The 24,057-nt window shown below is 58.2% G+C and overlaps 1 protein-coding gene across 4 annotated transcripts; it reads right to left on the reverse strand.

The window, feature by feature from the left end:
• Positions 1 to 9,687: 9,687 nt before the first annotated feature.
• Positions 9,688 to 23,918, reverse strand: TTLL1 (TTL family tubulin polyglutamylase complex subunit L1). 4 transcript variants are annotated; one of them, XM_054719612.1, is made up of 11 exons: positions 23,803 to 23,918; positions 21,539 to 21,610; positions 20,794 to 20,910; positions 18,150 to 18,358; positions 17,285 to 17,465; positions 16,200 to 16,334; positions 15,244 to 15,352; positions 13,667 to 13,810; positions 12,988 to 13,074; positions 10,499 to 10,662; positions 9,688 to 9,953 (listed from the first exon to the last, which is right to left on the reverse strand). In XM_054719612.1, the coding sequence occupies exons 3-11, from the start codon at positions 20,904 to 20,906 to the stop codon at positions 9,824 to 9,826; spliced, it is 1,272 nt and encodes a 423-aa protein (XP_054575587.1). In that variant the 5' UTR covers positions 20,907 to 20,910; positions 21,539 to 21,610; positions 23,803 to 23,918; the 3' UTR covers positions 9,688 to 9,823. The 4 variants fall into 4 exon arrangements, with proteins under 4 accessions (XP_054575587.1, XP_054575586.1, XP_054575588.1 ...); XM_054719611.1 differs by having other exon boundaries at positions 23,745 to 23,918; XM_054719613.1 differs by lacking the exon at positions 23,803 to 23,918 and adding an exon at positions 22,375 to 22,393.
• Positions 23,919 to 24,057: the final 139 nt, after the last annotated feature.

Raw genomic sequence — 24,057 nt, forward strand, 5'->3', positions numbered from 1 at the left:
CGTGTCATCAACGTGGTGATGGGTGATCGCACGCGGTGTGTCTACCGAGATGCTGACAACCACGACACGGCGTGAAAGACGCTACGTGCGAAGCAGTCCCACACGCGTCGTAGGTTCCAGCGATGTGACAAGGCCCACAGCCAGACCTGCAGAAACAGAAAGGAGACTGTGGCCGCAGGGGCTGCGCGGAGGGTGGGAAGTCATTGCAAACGGGCCTGGGAGCTTCCTGGGGGTGACGGTTGTGCAACTCTGTACGGCTGCTAAAAAGCCACTGAACCACACACTTGAATTGTGCCCCAGCACAGCATGTTGCTTCCTTAATCGGAGCATCAGTCTAGACACAACCCTGGGGGCGGCCACCCAGCTGGGCCAGCTCCCCCAGGCCTTTCCGGCCCCCCTACGGGCCACCTGGGGTGGGGGCGGGCTGTTCTCCAGGTCACAGCGGTTCTTACCTCCCCGGGGGCTGCTCCTTTCCTTCCCTCTCCTCTCCAGCCTGGATCCAGGAAGCGAGGACCTGCCTGCCTTGCTCCTCGCTGTGCCCGCTGCTCCAACAGCAGGTCTCCTTCCGTTCGTTCCGGGAGATTCCATGGAAAAGCAGGGGATCCTCCTGCTGGGGGAGGGTCCTGCCGGGGGCACACCTGTAGGAAGAGGAGTTGGCTGTACGTCAGCTTTCCCACAGATTTCCGTTAAATCTTATTGTGAAGTTCTGATTTCGTTTTAACGAGTACAAGACTCCGGAAGGGAAGTAAACCGGTGCTCTCTCGCTGTTTGGTCGTTCCATCGGAGCAGCACACTTTCATAGCCTTGTGCTAACAGGACCGCCGAACAGCGAACAGCTCCGGGAAGTACTTCAGTTAAGGCAACTCAGCCACGTTTACCTCTTTCTGCTTACAAGGCTTGACCGCCTTTACAGCCCGCCCCCTGCTGGGCGACTGAGAATTGCTCTGGACTCTGAGGATCTCCCTCTTCAGGTGCTCGAAGCCACACCCCACCCCACCCCACATATCCTCTGCCCCCCCTTAGCTCACACCCTCGCCTCTTCACTGCTGTGCTTCCCTCCAGCCTCCGCCCGCCTCGTTCAGCCTCTGAACTACCGCCCATCACATCTCTAAGAACACCACTCATCCCTCTACCCCTCTAAAGCACTCCATGGCTCCCTAGTGCCTGTGGAACTGGCCCAAATTCTTTAGCCTGGCACCTGAGATCCTTCCTAATCTGGCCCTGAGCCATCTTTCTGAAATGACCCCCCACCACTCCCGGCCTCCCATGCAGTTTCCACTCGTTCTTGAAGACACAACTTGGGAAGTGCCCCAGATCACCCCGCCAGCCCCCATGACGGGTGAGCCCCGTGCTGTCCACGCCGCCCCCAGCGCTGAGCTTATGCTGCCTCTTTCATTGCTGCTTGTGTCCGGTCCTTACAAGGAACCGTTTCTCATCTCTTTGAGGACAGGCACCAGGTCTAAAAACAAGTTATCGCGCCTGGCCGGTGTGGCTCAGTGGTTGAGCGTGGACCTAGGAACCAGGAGGTCTCGGTTCGATTCCCGGTCAGGGCACATGCCCTGGTTGTGGGCTCGATCCCCAGTGTGGAGGCTGCAGAGGAGGCAGCTGATAGATGATTCTCTCTCATCATTGATGTTTCTCTCTCTCCCTTCCTCTCTGAAATTAAAAAAATATATATTAAAATGAAAAAAAAAATTATTGCAAAAATTGTAATACTGGTTTGGCACTTTTGCAGTTCTCTTTCCCTCCTCATGATGGCCGTGTGGAGCAGGTGCCACAGGGTCATAAGCCCCACCTGGCAGAGATGAAGCCAAACGCAGAGGCCTAGGCTGCAGTCCCAGCACGCAGCGGGGCCGGGAGAGGGCCGTCCTTGTCCCACTGCCCCCGCAGTCACCCTGTGCGCTTCCCATGTCCCAAGCCTCAGCTATGGCTAGTGACAGCCAATATTTGTCAGTCTTACAATCTCTCACTTCCATCTCTGGACAAAGTCCAGTTGCCATAGTGACCTGCTGTTTCCCTGCAGATACAGCCTCCATCTCTGCCTGTTCCCTAGGCGGCCACACCCTGCACTGGACAGACCGGGTAGGGAGTCCCACGCACCAGGTCACCAGATCCCAATGCAGCTGCTGCCCTTTAACCCCTGTGTGACCTCGAGGAGCCCCTCCCCCCCCAATGAAGGACTGGGCAGCATGCCAGGGCTCTCAAATTAGGTGCTGGGAGCTGTTTGTTTTTTAAATTAGTAAGTCCTTAAGGCGTTGTGGGAAATGTAATTTGCAAAAGTTTAGAGTGCCTAGGCCTGCTGGCTCTCCCCCGACCTGGCCGTAAGAAAGGCGGGCGTCCCTGATGCCCAATGCCAGGCCCAGCTTCTGCCAGCCCCCACCGTGGGCATGCCTGCCGCACCGACTGAAGAGGAAAACGTGTTTACCTGTGATCCACGATTAAGCAGGGCCTCAGACTGAAGAGTCCCGGGTTCGATTCCGATCAAGGGCATGTACCTTAGTTGTAGGTTCCCTGGCCCTGGTCAGGGTGCATGCAGGAGGCAACCAGCCAATGTGTCTCTCACATCGATGTTTCTCTCTGTCTCTCCCCCTCCCTTCCACTCTCTCTAAAAATCAATGGGAACCCCTAGCCGGTTTGGCTCAGTGAATAGAGCGTCGGCCTGTGGACTGAAGGGTCCCAGGTTCGATTCCAGTCAAGGGCATGTACCTTGGTTGTGGGCACATCCCCAGTAGGGGGTGTGCAGGAGGCAGCTGATTGATGTTTCTCTCTCATCAATGTTTCTAACACTCTCTCTCCCTCTCCCTTCCTCTCTGTACAAAATCAATAAAATATATATATATTTTTTAAAATAAAGAAAAGCCTTTCAAAGAGAGAGGCAACCAGCATTTTTTTGAGATCAATCGGAACAGCTGTTCAGGAAGCGCCGATTCAGGCAGCAACCCAAATAGTTCTCCAATCTGGAGGCAAAGGGAAGGGAACAATGACCCCCACAGAAGGAAGGCCTTTCGATGGGTGCAGAGAAGCTGACAGAGGGATGCTAATTCTAAACAACTTTTAAAGCTTTCCGTCCACCAGGTGGCTGCAGGGGGGCATTTCCTGCCCCGTATGCATCAGCCTGCGAGTCACAGCATCTGCTTTGCTGCGATCTTTGCAGACAGTTCTCTGGGATACAATGTTGCCTTAGGCAGAGTCCAAAGGTTCTTCTGCCCTGTTTGTGACATCTCAGAGGTCCGGGGACTAAGACGGGCACCTAAAGTGGCCCGTTTAGGCTATTTTGACTGTCCTTCGGGCAAGAGAGTCTTCCACAGCCTACATCAGCAATTATATTTATGCACGGCCATCACATGACTGAAAAAACCAACACGCCGGCTTTCTCAAAGCATCTACTTCAGTCACTTAGGTGAGAGAGAACTAGAGGACAGGGACGCAGAGCTGGGCCCGGCGGTCCGGGTGGGCAGGGGGGAGCCCGGCCCTCACCAGGAGGCGCGGTTGGTTAGAGGGTTGTCCAAATAGGCCCACGTTGGGGGTTTGGTCCCTGGTCAGGGCACACACAAGAATCAACCAATGATCCCCAGCCGGTGTTGCTCAGTGGTTGAGTGTCAACCTATGAACCAAAAGGTCGATTCCCGGTCAGGGCACATGCCCAGGCTGCAGGCTCGATCCTCAGTGTGGGGCGTGCAGGGGGCAGCTGATCAATGATTCTCTCTCATCATTGATGTTTCTATCTCTCTCTCCTTCTCCCTTCCTCTCTGAAATTAAAAAAAAAAAAGGTCAACCAATTAATGCGTGAATGGGTGGAACATCAGGTCAATGTTTTTCTCTCTAAAAAAGTCAAAAAAAAAATTTTAAAGAGAAGTGGGAGCCTGGGATAGGAGAAAGAAGATACAACCTGGCTGGTGTGGCTCAGTGGTTGAGTCTGAATCTATGAACCAGGAGGTCACAGTTCAATTCCCGGTCAGCGCACATGCCCGGGTTGAGGGCTTGATCCCCAGTGTGGGGCGTGCAGGAGGCAGCTGATCGATAAGTTTCTCTCATCATGAAGTTTCTATCTCTCTCCCTTTCCCATCCCCTCTCTGAAATCAATAAAATACATGTATATAAAAAGGCACAAATAACTCTTCTCCAAGACCACCCACAGACCACGCTGCACACGGGCTTCCCCTGAGGCCGGGCAGAGCCGGCCTGGGCGGTGGAGGCGGACGGGCAGGTGACAGCTGCCACAGGGAGGGGCACCTGCTGCGGTGAGCCCCGGCCTCTCGCTCTCCTGACCACCACTCCTCTCCTGGGGCTGCTGCCACGAATCCCCTCGCCTGGGTGCTGAACACAGAAAAGCTTTCTGCCGGAGACACATCGCGGTGCCTCAGGGCCGGTCCTTCAGGGAGACGCCCCCTGCCTCCCTCCAGCGGTGCCACCGGCCTGCGGCTTCCTCGGCCCGGGCAGCGGCTCCCGCGCGGCCCGTCCGACCTGCCTGCCCCGGTGACGGTCCTCCGCCGTCCCTTCCACTCCGAGAAGTCGTTCCACGGCGGGCTCCTGTGCAGACCCTGACAGTGGGTGCTCCTCCGTGTTTGTGACGCCAGTGCCCGGCCTGGGCGCCCATCAGGAGGCAGCCACTTCCCCGATGGCCCTCGGCCTGAGCGCCCAGTCCCAGGTCCGACCAAGAGCCGGCCCGTCCCGGAGGCGATTTCTGTGCGTGACCGCGGGGCGACTCGTGTGCTTCCTCGCCGGTGCTTTCCCCGCCATCTCATGCTTCACACTCACCAATAAAAAGGGAGCCTGTGAGGGCCCAGGCCCCGCCCCCCCCGCCACCCGGGGACAGCGGAACCCCAGGTCAAGTGCTCCCCGTCCTTGGGACTTTGCCGAGGGGCCGCAGGGGCTGTCCAGGCCGTGTAAGTAGTAAACGCTGCTCCGAGTCCCCACGTTGTTGCCGAAGGGCGTCCTGCGGTCCTGCAGTTACCGCATGGGCTGGTCCGGCCACGCGTCGGTTGTTGATGGCTGAGCCCCCACAGAACGGGCCCCCGAGATCCACAGGGGCTCGTCTGGAGACACCCGCAAAGACTGGCTTCCAACACGGTCCCATTCTGAGCTTCTGGGAAGAACTGCATTGGGGGGCGGGGAGGGGGTGTTCAACTCACTGCCCCCACCAAGAAGGCTGAGGTCCTTGATGGCCCCAAGGCTGAGGTTGAGGGTGATGCCCCTGCAGGATCAGGCCCCGTGGCCGGTTCCGGGCCCGGCAGGCACTGGGGGCACGTGGTGGCCAAGTGCTCCATGGACGCTGCTGCCCCCGCCGCAGGCCGCCATCCCGGCCGAGCTCGCAACATGTCAACGTGTCGGTGTGGAGGGCCGGCCAGCCCCCCTGGCCCCGCTGTGGCTCTGAGGGGCGCACCTGCTCCCCCTGCCGCCGAGGCTACTGCTGGGGGGGAGTGAGGTCTGCTGCGTGCCACCTGGGGCTGCCCGCCTCCTCCCGTGCCCCATCCCAGCCACAGCGTCCAGCCCTGCCCCCTGGGAAGACACTGGGCTCCGGAGTCCGCTCTCCTGTCAGACCACCTGCGGAGCCAGGAAGAGAACCCGGACTCCGGCTGGGGCTACGGTGCAGCATTCAAAATATTTATATATATTTTTTAATTTCAGAGAGAAAGGGAGAGAGAAAAAAACGTCAATGATGAGAGAGAATATTGATCAGCTGCCTCCTGCACACCCCCTACTGGGATCAAGCCCGCAACCCGGGCATGTGCCCTGACCAGGAATCGAACTGTGACCTTCTGGTTCATAGGTCAACACTCAACCCCTGAGCCACGCCAGCTGGGCGCCGCAGCCTTTTTATATAAGAAAAATCACGGACGTTAAACTTGAAAAAGAAAAAACACTGGACAAGTGGGGGGCAGGGGGCTCTGCAGCCTGCGGGCCTGTCCCTGCTAACGTAAATGTGTGAGATGGAGAGCGGGCATCCCAGGCCCGGAAGGAGGAAATGCTATTTTTAACTTCAAAGCATATGAGACACAATATGGCTCGGGCTGGGGCGATCAGAAAAGACCTAAACATACCTCATCTTCCTAAGTGAGAACCCAGAAACAATTGGAGAGGGCTCCTCCTCCCCAGGGAGGGTCCCGAAATGCCAGAGAGCATCCCACGTGGGCACCGCTCACGTTAAAGGACACTGTGGACACCTGTGGACACCTGGTCACTGAGCAGCAGGCGCTGGGCCTGGAGCTGAGCTGGCCACGGCCCCTGCAGCCGAGCACGGCTTGCCCCTTGACCGTGGGAGGCGGGTGGCCTGCGCGGGGAGACCCAGGGCGGGCAGCTCGGGGGCAGTACCGCCCCGCTGGCCTGTGGCGTGGGGACTGCTGGGCGGGGCCGGGAGGGAGGGCAGTTAGGAAGATCCCTTCTTTCCTGCCTGGAGCACCCACCTAGGAACACAGGGGAGCAGCCCATTTGGGAAGCAGGCAAATACTCAGGGAAAAGTCAACGAAATCAAACCAGAGAGTCCCTGTGAAGATGACCACGGGGTGCGACCCTCATCGAAAGCCAGTGCCCGCCGCGTGGCTCTGTGGTTGAGCGCTGCCCCGTGCACCAGGAGGCTGCTGGTTCAATTCCCGGTCAGGGCACATGCCCGGGTTGCGGGCTCGATCCCCAGTAAGGGACGTGCAGAAGGCAGCTGATCGGTGTTTCTCTATCATCGATGTTTCTATCTCTCCCTCTCCCTTCCTCTCTCTCTAAAAAAATCAATAAAAACATATTCAAAAAAGAAAAGAATGCCCGAACCGGTTTGGCTCAGTGGATAGAGCGTCGGTCTGCGGACTGAACGGTCCCAGGTTCGATTCCGGTCAAGGGCATGTACCTTGGTTGCGGGCACATCCCCAGTAGGGGGTGTGCAGGAGGCAGCTGATGGATGTTTCTCTCTCATCGATGTTTCTAACTCTCTATCCCTCTCCCTTCCTCTCTGTAAAAAATCAATAAAATATTTTAAAAAAAAAAAAGAAAAGGAGAGCAAGTCAGGAGAGCTGACGAGGAAACAAACCCTCACCCTGGACGAGCCCGAGCCGCGGCCACGTGGGAGGGGTGCGTGTCCGCTTACAGCCCACCCCCAGGCCGGCTCCGCCCCGCACACTTCCCCCCCGGCGTGCTGTGAGGAAGCACCTGCCCCGAACATGACATCACTACTGTGACCGTCAGCACGTGACACAAATCTATTCAGCAGACACTGTTCGCACCTGGCAACCTGGTCCTCAGCAAACAGAGGCCTCCCTGCTCTCCACGCTCAGACCAAGGCCCGCGTCCCCCAGGGCCCCTCCCCTTCCCGGGGACATCCGGGAGGAAAAGTGACACAGCCTAGCCAGGAGCGTGGGTTGTCAAGGAACGCAAAAAGGCACATACAAATCCGAGCAATATGTGGGAACACTCTGAGGCTTAAAGTGAATAAAGCAGACACACTCCTCCCAATTTCTGACTTATTTGGATTTGGTGTGGCTCAGTGGTTGAGTGTTGACCCGTGCACCAAGAGGTCGCTGGTTTAATTCCCAGTCAGGGCATGTGCCCGGGTTGTGGGTTCAATCCCCAGTAAGGGGCGTGTGGGAGGCAGCGATCGATGTTTCTCTCTCTCTCCCTTCCCCTCTCTCTAAAAAATTTTTTTAAAAAAAGGACCTTTTCTGTCAGTGAGGCATCATTAAAAATATGTGAGTACATATGCACACGACATGACATGTCAATGTGACATGTGTTCACACATGGGTAGGGAAAGACCTCTTATCTGAAGTATGTTCTCAGCATAATGATATGAGAACAAAATCCCATTGCTAACATCATCACAAAAAAACAGGTGGCCAGCCCGGCCGGTGTTGCTCAGTGGTTGAGCGTCGACCTATGAACCAGGAGGTCACAGTTGGATTCCCAGTCAGGGCATACGCCCAGTTTGCGGGCTCGACCCCCAGTTGGGGGCGTGCAGGAGGCAGCCAACCAACGATTCTTTCTCATCACTGATGTTTTTTTCTCTCTCCCTTCCTCTCTGAAATTAATAAAAATGTATTTTTAAAAAATCAGGCAGGAAGTTGAACTTCAAGACAGCGAATGAGCTCAGTCCACGGGGTCAGTGCGAACTCAGTGAAGGCTCTCCCTGAGGCTCACGCCGTCTCGGGTTATTGGGGTGCACCGGTCACTCTGTCCGGCCAACCGGGGCTCCTCCCGTGTTCTTCTGCAAGTCACCGTGTCAGCTGGCTTCGCGGAAACACACATCAAGAGCGTGTCGCGCGGATGGCTGTCCACGGCGCCTACCTCCTCTGCAGCAAGCCCAGGCGCTGGCGTCACATAGGCGGTCTGGCTCCGGTGACAGCGGCGCGCCCGCAGAGCAGGCGACAGGCCCGCTGCCTCCCGCGAGCGCCTGGACAGAGGCCTTTGCAAAGACAAATTACCGCGGGGATTACAGCTGCCTATCGCCCGCGAAGCCAAAGGCAAAGGGAACGAAACCCAAACAGCCTTCAGGTTAAAAACCGTGCTTCCTCGCAGCACAGGGCTGTGAGATACGCAGGTTCCAGTTTTGTTTTTAAATCAGTGCAAAATGTTTAAAACGGGAGTACTTTGTAATAAGCTAAGTCACACCTCAAAGCCATTACCGTCTGTGGAAAGAGCCAGTTTTGTACAGCTGAGTCACTTCTGTCAGCCCTAGTGAAACGCGCTGATACTGTGACTTAAAAGAAGAAACATATTTGCTCGTCACCCCGATCCAGGCACACGGCCCCTAAAACCTGTCATTTCCTCCCTCGGAGCTACGGAGCCATCGTGGTGTTTTTGCTCCTGGTTCCTGAAACAGCTCCGCACACGGAGGTGGGACGGGTTCCGTCGTCCAGGACAAGCTCCTTTCCACCTGCAAGGTTTGCGCTAATTGATGACGAGTGGGGGCTCAGAATAGCCTCACACGGGGGTGGGGCTAGTTCCCACCCCCTCCGAGGGCTGGGTCAGTTGTTAGAGCCCTCTCCAATTGTTTCTGGGTTCTCACTTAGGAAGATGAGGTATTTTTAGGTCTGATTGCCCCAGCCGGAGCCATATTGTGTCTCATATGCTTTGAAGCCAACCATGTGATCACGGGGTTGGCACTTTCAGGGCCACCCCTGCACCCCCGGGAGGGGAGGGCTAGAGGCAGACTCGATTACCAATGCCCAGTGATGTATCAACGACAGTCACGTAACGAGGCCTCCATACATACCCCGAACCATGGAACCGGAACAACGGGCCTCGGAGAGCTCCCTGGGCACCGAGCACTGGGAAGGCCTGGGCATGGTGCCCCGGGGAGGCATGGACGCCCGTGCCTCTCCATCCCTTGCCCTTCGCATCTCTGCCACCTGCTGTTCCCGAGTTGCTTCCTTTATAACAACCAGTACTCTAGTGAGTCAACTTTTCCTGAGCTCAGCTCCGGAAGCTCTAACAACTGACCCAGCCCTCGGAGGGGGTGGGAACCTACGATGTCCAGTCCGTGGGTCAGAAGCACAGGTGACAGCCTGCGCGTGTGACTGGCATCTGAGGTGCAGAGAGGGGGCGGTGCTGTGGGCGGAGCCCTGCTGCTGTGACCTGGCGCCACCTGCAGGCAGACGGGGTCAGAACGGAATTAAACCGCAGGACCAGGACCCCCGGAGAACAGACTTGCTCAGAAGTTCGTGTGAGAGCAGAGGAGAAACTGAGTTTTTTCTAGGAATAGACTCCTTAACCTTCCAAAGAAATGTCTTTATTTACTAGTATTTACAGGGCTCAGGAAAGGAAGAAAGCTCTAGAAAAAGGAAATTTCAAAATAGGTCTTTGGTGAGCGCCGGTCCAGGCTGGAGTCTGGCCCTTACCGTGGTCACTTCCAGGTCGTGAGGATGGATCTCCCCGAGTCTCTCGACCGGATCCCTCTGGGCCCCAGCGACTGGCCCGAGCGACTTCTCAGCTCGCGCTCGGCCCCGTCGCCCTGCGCCAGCTCCTCGTCGTACCTGCCACGGGAGGGAGAAGCACAGGCTCCAGGCCTCGGCGCCGCGGCCACTGGGCTGCAGCGTGGCACGTCCCACGCCGCCCAGGGAAGCAGCCCGCCCCTCCCCGGGGTCTTGGCAGCCCAGAGGCCACCGGGCCCAGGGGTGCAACCTTCCTGACTTGCCGCAGTGGCCGGCCTGCAGCTGACCTGTGACACGGGCCACCCAATGGAATTTCCCAAAGGAAGCGGGAATGAGGTGGCAGGGGAGTGAAGGAGAGAGGGGTCTGGGAATACTTCACACACAGCACCCGTGGGGCGGGCATGGCTAACACACCTCAGACAGGGACGGGGTGCCCAGTGCCAGGCGTGTGGCTAGAGCTGCGTTAGGATTTATTACACCGAGGCCGGGTCTTCTCTGCTACAAAGTGACCTGTCCCACAACATGGCTGGTAAACGGCAGACTGCCCACACAGGCCAAGTCCACACGGAGCCAGGAAACCCAAGCTGGCCTCGGCGGCCCTCGGTCTGAGACACCCAAGGACGAAGGACAGTCCCTCGCAAACTCACAGAACTTCGTAATTGCCAAGAACCTCCTTCGGCGGGGACTTGTTCCATTTACAGTCCGGAATTTCGCCGTTGGGGACCGCGATGTTGAGGGTGTCGTTAATCAGGTTATACTTAAGGATCCGATCGTTGGCGGTGCTGGAGGTGAGAGACGGAGACGCGTTAACCTACGAGAGGAAAGAAACCATGTCCTTCACTCGCGTCCCTTCCTCCTCTGGAGTAAAAACGCACAGTGCAGCAGAAAGCACGGCTACCACGCACTGAGGTCAAGCTGTGCCTCATGCTGTTAGCATCCAATAGCTTCAGGGCACCTTTAGAGGAAGTGTTTTGTGATCTACTTCTTTTGTTGTTGTGCTAATACACACCCAAGGACATTTTTTCCATTGCTTTTCAGAGACAGAGTGGACAGGGAGAGAGAGAGAGAGAGAGAGAGAGAGAGAGAGAGAGAGAGAAACATCAATGTGAGAGACACACATCATTCTACTGCCTCCCGCATGCATGCCCTTGACCCATGACCCTTTGGTGTGTGGGGTGACACTCTAACCACTGAGCACACCAGCCAGGGCTGTTATCTACTTTGATTAGCTGTTAGATGAAACATAAATAACAGTTGAAGGCAGGATTAGGATTTTGATCTACAAATCAGTCATCACACAAATAAGACCTCAGTGCTGACCTGTGAGCTGCGCTCTGTCCTCAGTGCCAAGAGCCACCCAGAGCTTTGCTGGGTCGTGAACCAAATGACCGTGAACAAGTCGCACTGTGGGGTTAAAGTCCATGGTAACGGGCCCCGCTTTGCTGAGAGAGTGATACCTCACAGAGCAACATTCTGACCCGAATGAGGAACCCATCCGACCGATGGGAGGTTAGTCCCACAGGCCTCTGGGGAGCTAAGCAATGTCGCAAGATCCACGGAGCGTCCCACAGGCCCCCAGTCACCTCCTTACTCTCATGTCAGGCACAGTCGTGATGACCTTGGGGAGCACAGGTCGTGATGACCTTGGGGAGCACAGGTCGTGATGACCTTGGGGAGCACAGGATGTGATGACCTTGGGGAGCACAGTCGTGATGACCTTGGGGAGCACAGGATATGATGACCTTGGGGAGCACAGTCGTGATGACCTTGGGGAGCACAGTCGTGATGACCTTGGGGAGCACAGGTCGTGATGACCTTGGGGAGCACAGTCGTGATGACCTTGGGGAGCACAGTCGTGATGACCTTGGGGAGCACAGGTCGTGATGACCTTGGGGAGCACAGGTCGTGATGACCTTGGGGAGCACAGGACTGATGACCTTGGGGAGCACAGAAGTGATGACCTTGGGGAGCACAGTCGTGATGACCTTGGGGAGCACGGTTGTGATGACCTTGGGGAGCACAGGTCGTGATGACCTTGGGGAGCACAGGTCGTGATGACCTTGGGAGCACAGGTCATGATGACCTTGGGGAGCACAGTCGTGATGACCTTGGGGAGCACAGAAGTGATGACCTTGGGGAGCACAGTCATGATGACCTTGGGGAGCACAGTCGTGATGACCTTGGGGAGCACAGTCGTGATGACCTTGGGGAGCACAGTCGTGATGACCTTGGGGAGCACAGGTCGTGATGACCTTGGGGAGCACAGTCGTGATGACCTTGGGGAGCACAGGATATGATGACCTTGGGGAGCAGAGGCAGCAGACATGTAAGTTGTTCAGGTGACTCCCAACTCGTGCTGCCAGCAGGGCAGCAAATGTGCGTGGGAAGGAGGGGCCTCCGGTGCCCTGGAACCGCTGCGGGCACGGCGTGGCACCGTGACTACCAGGAGTGTGCCGGGGTGAGCATGCTGCTGTGTTAGACGTGATCTTCTCAGTGAGGCCCCAGCTCATCCAGGCGAGCGGGACTGCCACTCCAGTCACTCTGTCTGAGACGGAAAGCAAGCCCTGCTGGTGGGGCTCAGCCGGTGAACCTGGTCCTGCACACCCAACGGCTGTGGGTGCAATGCCTGGTCGGGGCACATTCCCGGGATGCAGGTTTGATCCCCGGTCGGGATGCGCATGGGAGGCCACCGATCCATGTTTCTCTCTCTCCCTCCCTCCATTCCTCTCTAAAATCAACAGGAAGCACATCCTCAGGTGAGGTTCCTCATCTCTGAACGGTATGCCACCACTTCCAAGGGCTTCCGGCTCTGCGAGCTCCTTTCCAGCATGGGAGCGACGTCCCCCAGGCGGGCGGGGCGGGGCCTCCGAGCGAGGACTCGTCCATGGAGCGCGGGGCCATGCCGGCACTGAGCTCCCGTCTGTGAGCTGGGCCCCCGGAGGGGCAGACCCCGACGGGCTCATTTCCCACCATCAGCAAATAGACACCTGGACACCTGTCCCCGTTACACTTAAAACCTCCTCAGACGCCCTAGCCCTGCCCCGGCCTGGGCCGTTAGGCTGGGTCAGCGGAGCCGGAGGCGGGCAGCAGGCGGGCGGGGGGAGGGGAGGAGCAGGCTCCCTCCGTCCGCAGTTACCTCGATCAGCCAGGGCTTCAGCCTGTCGTCGATGATGATGTCGTAGCCGTAGCACTCGAAGCAGTGCTTGTCGTTGTTCATCACCGGCTGCAGAGAGAGACCAGGGTTGAGCGTCGACCTATGAACCAGGAGGTCAGGGTTCGATTCCCGGTCAAGGGCATATGCCCGGGTTGTGGGCTCAATCCCTACTGTGGGGGGCGTGCCGGAGGCAGCCGATCAATGATTCTCTCCTCATGGATGTTTCTATCTCCCCCTCCCTCTCCCTTCCCCTCTGGAAAAAAGAAAAGAAAAGAAAGAAAAGAAAGCGGTAGGCTCCCTTCAGCCCTAAGTATCGATGAAAGAGCAAAGCAAACGCCTAAAAGCAAGGAGGCTGCTGGAAGTCCCCTCAGAACCTCAGCTTCTGCCACAACATCCCTTCTGGACTCAACGGCCAGGAGAGCTGATGACAACCCAGGGCACTCGCCAGGCCCACGGCCACGGCAGAGCCGCTCCGGGCGCACGTGGGCAGCCCCGGCGGGAAGTGCCCCTTCCCGAACCTGCCTCAGCCTCGAGTAGGAGGTGAGACCCTAAAAACAGGTATTTGTAGCAAAGCACAAGCGTCACCAGCTCCCAAGCACCCGCGGGGCGGGCCCTTCCCTCCCCCACTCTGCCCCTGCCCGCCCCTCCCGGCCCCGCTCACCGCCACGGCCTTCAGCGACTGCACGATGACCCAGTGGATCTCGTCGAACAGCTTGCCGGTCACCTCCTTGCCGCGGGTGCTCTCCAGGTACAGCCGCAGGTTGCTCACTGTCCACTTGCCCCCGTGGATGTGGTTGTAGTCCTCCTGGCCACGGGAAAGGGGCGGAGCCTCAGGCACTGCCCCGGGGGGACCGGGTGCCGCCCTGCCTCCTCCAGGCGGATCTGCCCAGGGACCACGCTTTTGAAATACTCAACTCGGGACCGTCCTTACGATTAATCATTTATACCTTGTGCTGCATGCTGTGGAAGCCACCCAGGCCCCCCACCACCCCCTTAAGGCACCTCTCACTCCGCCACCCACGCCGACCTCCTTTCCACTCCTACAATGCTCCTTCCTGCCACAGGGCCTTGGCACATGCCGTACCCTCTGCTCGAAGGCTCTTTCCCACCTCCCCTGGGCCGCCCCTGCGCATACTTCAGGCCTCTGCACAATCCCCCGCACGGGAGCCTCTCCGACCCCAGGGACACGGGAACCCCGCCATCCCACGCGCTCCCCTCAGAGCACACATCTCAGGCCGTGGCTACATGCCCCGCGGTGACGCCATCTGATGACTGTCTCCCCCCACACCGCCGACAGGCCCTCGGCCCCATGAGGAGGGACCAAGGTAGGGACTGCCCAGCACTGAGCCTGGGACCAGCCCAGATGGTGCGCAGCGTGTATTTGTTGAACAGATGAACGGCTGAGCGTGGGTGCTCTCACGTGCTTCTCCCAACCACCCTCTAAGGCAAGCATGTCAAACTCGCTGCTGGCGGGCCGCATGCCGCCCACAATGAGTATTTTCGCAGCAGCCAATGTAACAGTATGTAAGAAAACAGGAATTTCCCCATTGCTCTTGTTCTATTTTATACTATACTTTCCGAAATAAACCTACGTTTCTATGAACATTGAAGCTTGTGTGTTTTTTGCGGACCATGTCAACTTAAACCTTGTTTATTTGGCCCCTGTTAGCCTTTGAGTTTGACATGCTTGCTCTAAGGTAACATCATCTCCTTTACAACTGGAGAAACCGAGGCTGAGAGTCCAACTCACCTGCCTGAGGTCACAGAACTCGAGAGGCAAGGCTGGCACTGGCCTCCTGCGTCCCCGTGTCCCCTCCCCCACCGCAGGCTGACGGCAGGACAGCCACACCAGAAACTCAGGGCTCCCACGCGCGGTCGATGCCAGGGCATCTTGCTAGGGCCCCCATACCCACCCCTCCCTCTCCTGCAGAAACAGGGAAAGAAAGAAACCCCAGCCCTGGCTGGCTGGACCCAGTGGACAGAGCATCGGCCTGCGGACTGAAGGGTCCTGGGTTTGATTCCGATCAAGGGCACGTGCCCGGGTTGCAGGCCGGATCCCCAGTGGGGGGCGTGCGGGAGGCAGCCGATGAATGATTCTCTCTCATCATTGATATGTGTCTCTCTCTCTCTCTCTCCTTCCTCTCTGAAATTAATAAAAAATATATTATATGTATAAATATAAAAAGAAACCCACAGAATCACTCCGCTTCCTTCGGCGCGAGGGAGAGCGGCACTCACCCCGTGCTTCTGGATGGCGACGTTGGTGAGGTGGACAAACATGTTGTCCAGCTCGCTGGTGCTGGGCGTGTACTTGACCGTGCAGAAGCGGCAGAACCCGAGCTTGTACCTGCGTGGGGTGCGGGTCAGTCAATGCTCGGAGGAGAAGCACAAAAACGCGACATGGAGCTCTCGACACGGAGCTGTGGGTCTTGTTTTGAACGTTTAAAAGCACTGTGTTAGCTCTGGCCGGTGTGGCTCAGTGGATAGAGCGTCGGCCTGCGGACTCAATGGCCCCAGGTTCAATCCCCGTCACCTTCCTTGTATCTTGGTTGCGGGCACATCCCCAGTAGGGGGTGTGCAGGAGGCAGCTGATCGATGTTTCTCTCTCATCGATTTTCTAACTCTCTATCCCTCTCCCTTCCTCTCTGTAAAAAATCAATAAAATATATTAAAAAACACAAAAAAAACAAAAAAAGCAGTGTGTTGTTTTAATGCTTCGTTTTTTGTAACAGCTTTATCGACATGTAATTCACATGTCCATCTACCTCACTCCCCTAAAGAATTCGAGTCCAGGGTTCTGGCAGATCCAGAGTTGTGCGACCATCACCGCAATCCACTTTGCAACATTCGCATCACCCCACACGGACACCCCGTGACCCCTGGCAGCCGCTCCCCATGCCCAGTGCTGGGCAAACACGTCTACGTTCCGTCTAAAGACCCGCCTGCTCTGGGCACTTCACGTAAACAGAACGATACAACGCGGGGCCCGCCCTGGCTTCTCCCCAAGCATGACCGTGAGGTTGAAGAGCTGCTTTTTATCTGCGAGTCTCGCGCGGGCACCGAGGTTCATCACTGCACTTGACGCTCACCCTAGCCGGGCGCTGGGCACCGGGCGCCTCACCCACCCCCACCACGCCGCCAAGGAGCGCGCACTCACCGCCCCACCTGGAGGATGGGCATGGGCCGGGCCTTACATGTAGCAGCGCAGCGGGCGGTAGGTAGACACGAGGACGTACAGGCGCAGGTCGAACTTCCTCCCGCCGATCAGCAGCGGGTTGCTGATGTAGAGGGAGATCACGTAGGCTTCCTTCGTGGACTGGGACACAAACCTAACCGTGCGGAGAAGGCCGGGATTAGACGGCGAGACCAAAGGCGCACTCAGCCGGCAGGTAACCAGCTCCCGCCTCTCCTTCAGCGAGAAAACGGGGGAGGCGCTGTCCGTGAGGAGCCCCGGGCCTGGGAGCCCCAGGGCAGTGCTCCTAGGGCTGACCTTCCCGGGGCGGGCGACGTGTCATCAGACTTAAGCGCCAGTCCTGGGGTCTCCCACGGGAAAGGCTCACAGCGACAGCAGGTGAGGGCCTCGCAGAGGCAGAGCGAGTCCTGGACGGACGAAATGCCCTGGACTCTGCTCCAAGGAGAACTCCTCCCAGGGAGGAGGCGGGGCCTGACCTGATGCGGCCCCTCTCACCGACGGGGCTCAGGTGCAGACTAGACGAGAGGCGAGGCGAGGCCATCGGTGCCCTCAGCTCACCCAGGTGAGGAGCCTACGGATCTACACAACTAAATGTGCTCGCCAGCAGGTGTCAGGGAGTCAGTCCCAGGTCCTAAGCAGATGCTCTGCTGCCTCAGAAACACTGTAACTGGCCCGGCCAGTGTGGCGCAGTGGGTGAGCATCGACCTATGAACCAGGAGGTCAGGGTTCAATTCCCGGTCAGGGCGCATGCCCGTTTGTGGGCTCAATCTCCAGTGTGGGGCGTGCAGGAGGCAGCCCATCAACGATTCTCTCTCATCATGGATGTTTCCATCTCTCTCTCCCTCTCCCTTCCTCTCTGAAATCAGTAAAAATATATTTTAAAAAACGCGCACACTGTGACTGGACGCGTCTCCAACTTCGGGAACACAGGCTCCTGCTGACTCCCGCTGACTCACCCCGGTTCCCTCTGCACCCCCCTCAGGGAGAGTCTACGATGAATGACGCCCCGGGACAAAGGATGCCCTCCCGCAAAAGCCAGCCCGTGGCCGACAGACGGACGGACGGCGGGAAGCTGCCCGCACTCACGAGGACGTCTTGCTGTCCCGGGACCACTTTTTGATCTGCGAGAGCTTGTTGATGAGGAAGATGCCCTTGCCCTGGGCCTTGCCGCACGGCTTCATGATCCACGTGCTGGACGGGCTCTTCCGGAACTCCTCCACGAACAGGTTGTAGTCGGCGGGCAGCATGTAGGTGACCGGGACGAAGTCTGAAAGGGAAAGCGGAGGGGACCCGTGAGCCAGCCCCGCAGCGGCCGCGAACAGACAACGCTGCCACTGCCTTTCCGGGGCCCGTGTCCCACCCCCACCTGCCCAACCGGCACCGGGCACACCGAGGCCTTCCGCGGCTCAGGGCCGGCACAGTAACAACTCACCAATACACCTGTGTGCAAGCGCGTTACACGTCTGTACCATCTACTAGTGTTCACCGCAGCACCGTGAGCTAGGGACTCACGGCGTTCCCATTTATCAGATGAGGAAACTGAGGCCCAGAGAGCTCACCTACATGATTGTGCCCAGGTGTGTGAAGGGATTCTGAAACTATCCAACAGTCCAGCTTTACCACCAGACAGGGCATGGGTGTGTGCTCTCCCTGGGTGTCGCCAGACACGGCATTTGTAGCTCAGGAAGTGGTCACGCGTGCTGAGCACCGCGGACATTCTCTCCCTCACACAAAGCACACTCCCCAGGCCTCACTCAGATTCCGAAACTGAGCACACACACCCCCCACCCCCGACCCCCAGAGAATCTGGATCCAAAGAGGCGCCCAGCGCAACCTGCACCAGCACATTCCCCCGTCAAAGCCAGCGGGGTCACCTCAATGCCTTGAGCAGCTGAAGAGAAAAAACTCCACTATTTACATGTAAACCTGAGGCCGTGGGAAGGGCACACACCCAGGTAGAGGTATTTCCCATTCTCGTCCTTCTCTGCCAGGGGACTCCCCTCCTTCTCCAGCTCCTTCCGGTATCTCTTAATGTTCTTCACCATCAGGTCCTTCCGGGTCAGCTCGTAGTGGTTCGGAAAGTGGTTGACTATCTGGTCGTCTGAGAGCCGGTAGCCAGTTTCCACGCTGAAGACGTTTCGGATGGTTTGCACGCTCATCCTAAGAGGGGAGCACAGGGGGACGTGCAGGACAGGAGCTCACGTTTGTCCACGCGGGGGTGGTCTCATTAGAGCCCGGGAACTCCCCCAGAGCTTACCCGCCCCACCCGCAGCACCGGAGCCAGCCCACGGCCCACGGCCCACGGCCCACGGCCCACGGCGGCACAGGAAAGACGGCTATGGCATGAACTGTTTGAGGCAGTAGACTATACACCGAACGGTTTCATTCTCTGGCACACAGTAGGTGCTTCATAAATGTTTACCAATTAATGATAACATTGATTATTGATAACAATAATCAACTCTGTAGTCAGGAAAGTCATTTACACAATATTTGCACCCAAAGTCAGGAAGGACAGGGAGCCCTTAAACCCAAACCCCAGGGGTTATTCAAGGCCAAGTCAGCACTCACCCGGGCTGCCCCCTAGGAGGGAGGAGGAGGAGGGAGAGGAGGAGGGAGAGGAGAAGGCCAGGGTCCTGTCACCCTCCGTGCCCTCACCAGCCCCAGGCAGGGAAAGAGCAGGAAGGACGGGAGGGCCGGCACCCACAAGGGAACCAGAGTCACAAAAAGGCAGCTGGTGGCCTCTCGCTGTGTGGTCCCTGCCCCCGCCCCCACCCCAGGGCACCACCTAAGAGGGGGTCTGGAGCACCCAAGATCATTAGAATAAGGAGATTTTTTTTTTACTTTTTATTATGGTAACAGTCAACCGTCTATGAAAGTAGAGAGAGAAACGTGTAACAGAATCCCATGACCCAGCCCACGGCTGTCACCAGCCTTGTTTCGTCTGCGCCCCACCCACTCCCCACACACTCGCCTGCTGTTCTGTTTCCTTAATTTATTTTCTAATTAGAGTTGACAGCACTGGCTTGTTCTGCAGCAATTCCCAGACATCATATCATTTCATCCAAAATGCTCCCGCAGCCCTAGCCAGTTTGGCTCAGTGGATAGAGCATCTGCCTGTGGACTGAAGGGTCCCGGGTTCGATTCCAGTCAAGGGCACATGCCTGGGTTGCGGGCTCAAACCCCAGTAGGGGGTGTGCAGGAGGCAGCCGATCAATGATTCTCTCTCATCGTTGATGTTTCTATCTCTCTCTCCTCCCTTCCTCTTTAAAATCAATAAAAATATATATTTACAAAAAACACACAAAACAAAATGCTCCTGAGGAGCCTCGAGCAGCTCAGGACTCCTTTTCTGTTACACGATGTCCTGTTATACTGTTACCACACCCGGAAATATTCCCGAATATCACCAAATTCAGCAAACCAGGGTCCCAACTTCCCTAATCGTCCGATATACTTTCACAACTCGTGCAAATAAGGGCCGGGCCTTCTGATCAGTTGTTCTCCCTCTCACGTCTCTCTCTCTTTTCTTTAAAATTGATTTTAGAGAGAGAGGAAGGGGGGAGGGAGAGAGAGAGAAACATTGATGTGAGGAATACTGACCGGCTGCCTCCTACAAGGCCCTCATGGGGATCGAGCCCGCAACCTGGGTATGTGCCCTGACCGGGAACTGAACCGGCAACCCTTCGGTGCGTGGGACGATGCTCAACCACCTGAGCCACACCTGAGAGGGGGCAGAGAGCACAGCGCGAACACAGGTGTGGAGGCAAGAATGACGGGACAACGTGCCGCCCGCTGCTTGGGGTGGAAGAACAAGGAGAAGGGAAGTGGCTAAGAGGCCGTAACATCTCTCAAGGCAGCGGCAGGGAGAGCGGGTCCTGAGGAGGGGGATGTGCAGGGAGAAAAGCCCCCAGAGACCCTGATGAGCCCCCCCACCTCAGGGACTCACGGGGCTCTGGACCCAGGTCTGCAGAGGGTCGGGTGACAGAGGCCCGGCCGACTCAATGTCACCCTGCCAGAGGGGCCTGTCCGAGCAGGGAGCTCTGTCACCGCTGAGGGCAGGAGCAGGCCTGGACCGAGGGGGACGGGACCTCCGCCCGAGGGAGGCGGAGGAGGGGAGAGTCCAGGACAACCCCCAGGCTCCGGGTTGGGCGGAGCACCGTCCAGGAGGCGATGCCACATCCTGAGACTAACTCACCTTGGAGGGGGGGGGGGGGGACATGGAGGAGGGGGTTGTAACCTAGGCCAATAGCGCCCTCTCGCCATCCGAGAGGGAAGCGAATGGAAGTACTGGACGGCTCCCACAGGGCCCTCCTGTGACCCCCACCCCCACCCCTGGGCGCTGGGCAGTAAGGCGCTGGCTGTGAGAAACTACCCAGAGGGGGGAGGGCCCTGGTTTTCACCCAAATCCCCGCAGTGGGGACCCCACTCTGCTGCCTGGTAAGCAGGACTGTGGGATCTGAAGCGCCTGGTGAGGAGGCCCGGGACGGCACAGACAGCTTCACCGGGACGCGGTCCTCGCCGGCTGCGACCTGGCCCGGAACCCGTGGCTGACCGACGGGCTCGGACAGCCAGCGGCCCTGCTCCGTACTCACCAGTAAAAGTTCCAGTCCTCGCTCTCCGTCACCTGGACCCATCCTCTCTTTTCGAAGTTATTGATCAGCACTGACTTCTCGATGTCCGTGACCCACTTCACTTTCCCTGCCATAATCCTGCGAGAGAGCGACGCCTCAGGGTGCGAAACGGCAACAAGTCCCTGTCGCCCGGAGGAACCCCGGACCTCCCGGACCTGAGACGCCCCCAAGTTCAGTCCCCCCAGCTGCGGCCCAGCCAGGGGCCTTGCAGTCCCCGGGGACACCGGGCAATGGCTAGAGGCATTTTGTTTGTCACAACTGGGGGGGGGGGGGAATGCTTCCAGCATCGAGTGAGAGGCCGGGGATGCTGCCCGACACCCCAGAACGTACAGGATGGCCCCCCACAACCAACTATCCAGCTCAAATGTCAACTGTTGCCAAAACTGAGAAATCCCGGGTGAGTAGGAAATAAAGGCAGCAATTAGCCATCAATCAATGTCCAACTGCAATTGCAACAGGGTTTCAGGTGAGAATCGCTCCCCTACCCCCCCCCGCCCCCCGCCCCCGGCAGCACCCACACCACAACCACCCGGCCGGCCGCCGCACAAGTGAGGGCAGCAAGGAAACCACCAAGGCGCGTGCTGTGCGCAGCGAGCAGGAAATGGACCTCCGGGAAGGTGGGATGTGTTCCCGGCCCCTGCTCCGGCCCCTGGTCCCGCTATCGTGACCAACGGCCACTCGAGGAGGACGCCTGGGCTGGACTTACCATCGGTTCTTACGGAGCCAGCACGGCGTCCAGCTTCTCGTCACTTGCACGGGCTCTCCCCGGGGTTCTGGCCTAAAGTAACACGACACGCAGGTGAGAGGTACCCAGCACAGACCAAGGGGCACCCTGACCGTCTGAACGTAGAGGACGGCTATGCCGAGGGCCCGGCGGAGAGCGTCCTGGGTTCACAGGAGCACAGAGGGCGGCTCCGAAGCACTCCTATTGCCGTTTAATCCGGTGCCAACTCAAAGCTCAGCTCAGGGCCCGCAGGCTGGGCGTCGCCCGCAGCTTGTTAGAAATGCAAATTCTTGACGCCCCGCCCCCCCATGATGCCCTGGGTCAGACTTTTGGGAATGGGACCCAGCAATGTGTCCTAAGCTCTCAGGAGATTCTTAGGCACGCTGGAGTCCCTTGTTTGAAGGGAACGGGTCTAGCCCTAGCCGGTTTGGCTCAGTGGATAGAGCATTAGCCTGCGGACTAAAGGGTCCCGGGTTCAATTCTGGTCAAGGGCATATGCCCAAGTTGCAAGCTCAATCCCCATTACAATCCCCACTAGAGGGTATGCAGGAGGCAGCCGATCAAGGATTCTCTCTCATCATTGATGTTTCTCTCTCTCTCCCCTCTCCCTTCCTCTCTGAAATCAATAAAAATATATATTTTTTAAAAAAGGGACAGGTCTAGTTCATGTATTTGGTTCCTGTCTTCAACAGGAATGTGGTTCCACTTTTATCTCTTGCTGAGCTCCCAGCCCCCCAGAAAAGTGTCTAGTAAAAGCACACACTCAGTCACTATTCAATGAATTAACCAAAATGAAGACGTGAATTCCCGGCACACACCGTCAGGTAAGAGCTGCCTGTGCCGAGCCGTGAATTGGGCACGGCCCGGCCCTGCAGGGGAGACTTGTGCACGATCACCCACGACGTGCCGCAGCTTTGCCAGCATGAAGCAGGGGCCGAGAGGTGGGCTGGTCTCCGCGGAGTGAGGGAACATCTCGGGGATCATCCGCGCCTACAACCCCAGGAGGACAGGGCTTTGCCAAGAGGCCTTCCTCATCCTGGAGTTTCAACGACTCTCATGAGGCAAAAGCCAGGACAGCCTTTCAGGAGAGACAGCAAGCAGGGCCGCCTCCCTCCCTCTTCCGGTCCAGCCTTCTGAAACCAGAGCCCGGCCCTCATCCCACTCCCCGGACTGTCACTGACTGTCAGTCAAGTCCCAGCGGGGCCAGGGCTCTAGGGCATCTGGATTCGTTTCCAGCTGGCCTTCTTCGACAAGGAAAAAGCGCCATCTTTACTTATTATTTTAAAAATGTTTTATTGATTTTAGAGAAAGAGGAAGGGGGAGAGAGACACACACATGGATTGGTCGCCTCCTGTAGGAACCCTGACCCAGGATCAACACCCCCCTCCACCCCTAACCCCCACTCCCAACCTGGACATGTGCCCCGACCAGGAATCTAATTAGCGACCTTTGGGGGCACGGGGGGACACTCTGACCCACTGAGCCACCCTGGCAAGGGCCCAAAGCGCCATCTTTAAAGAAGATAATAAATAATAACGTAAATGACTCCGATGGCAGCTGTGTTGCCCCGTCCACCGCCTGCCCGCCCGGGAGGCAGGGCCATGCGCCACCAAACTGGGATTCTGAGCGCAGAGCAGGGCCGCGGGCTGGCGCTCCCACAGCCTCGCGCTGAAACGTGCTCAGTAAGTGTTTCCCGAACAAAGAACCGCGTTGCAAACCCTAAACGGCTCACAACCACACGATACTTTCCCGTCTAGGATGGATCCCCTGGAAAGCCCCGGCTACTCTATGAGGTGGGCGACTCCCTCTGCCCAACCCCCTCTCACTGATAGGGAAACCGCGAGGGGAGGTGCCGAGGTCCAGACCCCAGAGAGAGGGGCGCAGAGCGGGGAAGCCCAGGCTCCGGGCCGCTGCGCAGGGCCCTCGCCACAGGTGCGCTGCGCTCAGCAAGACGCCACCGGGAACCACAGACGGCAGCGGCTAAAGCCTGGGCCCGGCGAACTGCGGGAGCAGCCATAGAGAATGCAGCTCCGAGGACCGAGCGGCACAGGCCGAGCCACCGAGGAGGGAGGGGCACAGCCGCGGGAGCCTTCTCCCTGGAGGGCGCGGCCCGGCCGGCATCAGCTGGGCATCACCCTAACGGCGGAGCGGACCGGGCGCCCGCCCTCGCTCGCGCATGCGCACTCACCCAGCCACGCACAGCCTCACCCTCGGTCCCGGGAGCGGCAGCCCGCGCGGGGCCGCACCTGTGGGCGCGGAGCGCGGGGCAGCGCCGAGGAGCGCGGAGCAGGGAGGCCGCACCGCGCCCAGGCCCCGCCTCCAGCCCCGCTCCCTGCTGGCAAGAGGACGCCGCCGCCCGCCGCCCAGCGGATCAAGCCCCCACTACTTCCGGGGCGGCGCCCTGGCAACCGAAGACGCTACCGCCGGCGCTACAACGGCTTCCGGGATCGGGCTTTCCCGGCGGGTCTCTGAGCCCTGGGCTGAGAGCTTGGGAAGAGCCT

This window comes from Eptesicus fuscus, chromosome 7 (genome assembly GCF_027574615.1).
Source record: "Eptesicus fuscus isolate TK198812 chromosome 7, DD_ASM_mEF_20220401, whole genome shotgun sequence".
Classification (NCBI taxonomy): domain Eukaryota; kingdom Metazoa; phylum Chordata; class Mammalia; order Chiroptera; family Vespertilionidae; genus Eptesicus; species Eptesicus fuscus.

Coding starts and splice junctions, on each gene's coding strand:
- TTLL1 (XM_054719612.1), bottom strand. CDS start 20,906: ATGGCAGGGAAAGTGAAGTGGGTCACGGACATCGAGAAGTCAGTGCTG. Junction 15,353..16,199: donor CGCCCGCTGCGCTGCTACAT/GTAAGGCCCGGC, acceptor CACCCCACGCAG/GTACAAGCTCGGGTTCTGCC. Junction 10,663..12,987: donor TGAAGCCCTGGCTGATCGAG/GTAACTGCGGAC, acceptor TTCCTCTCGTAG/GTTAACGCGTCTCCGTCTCT.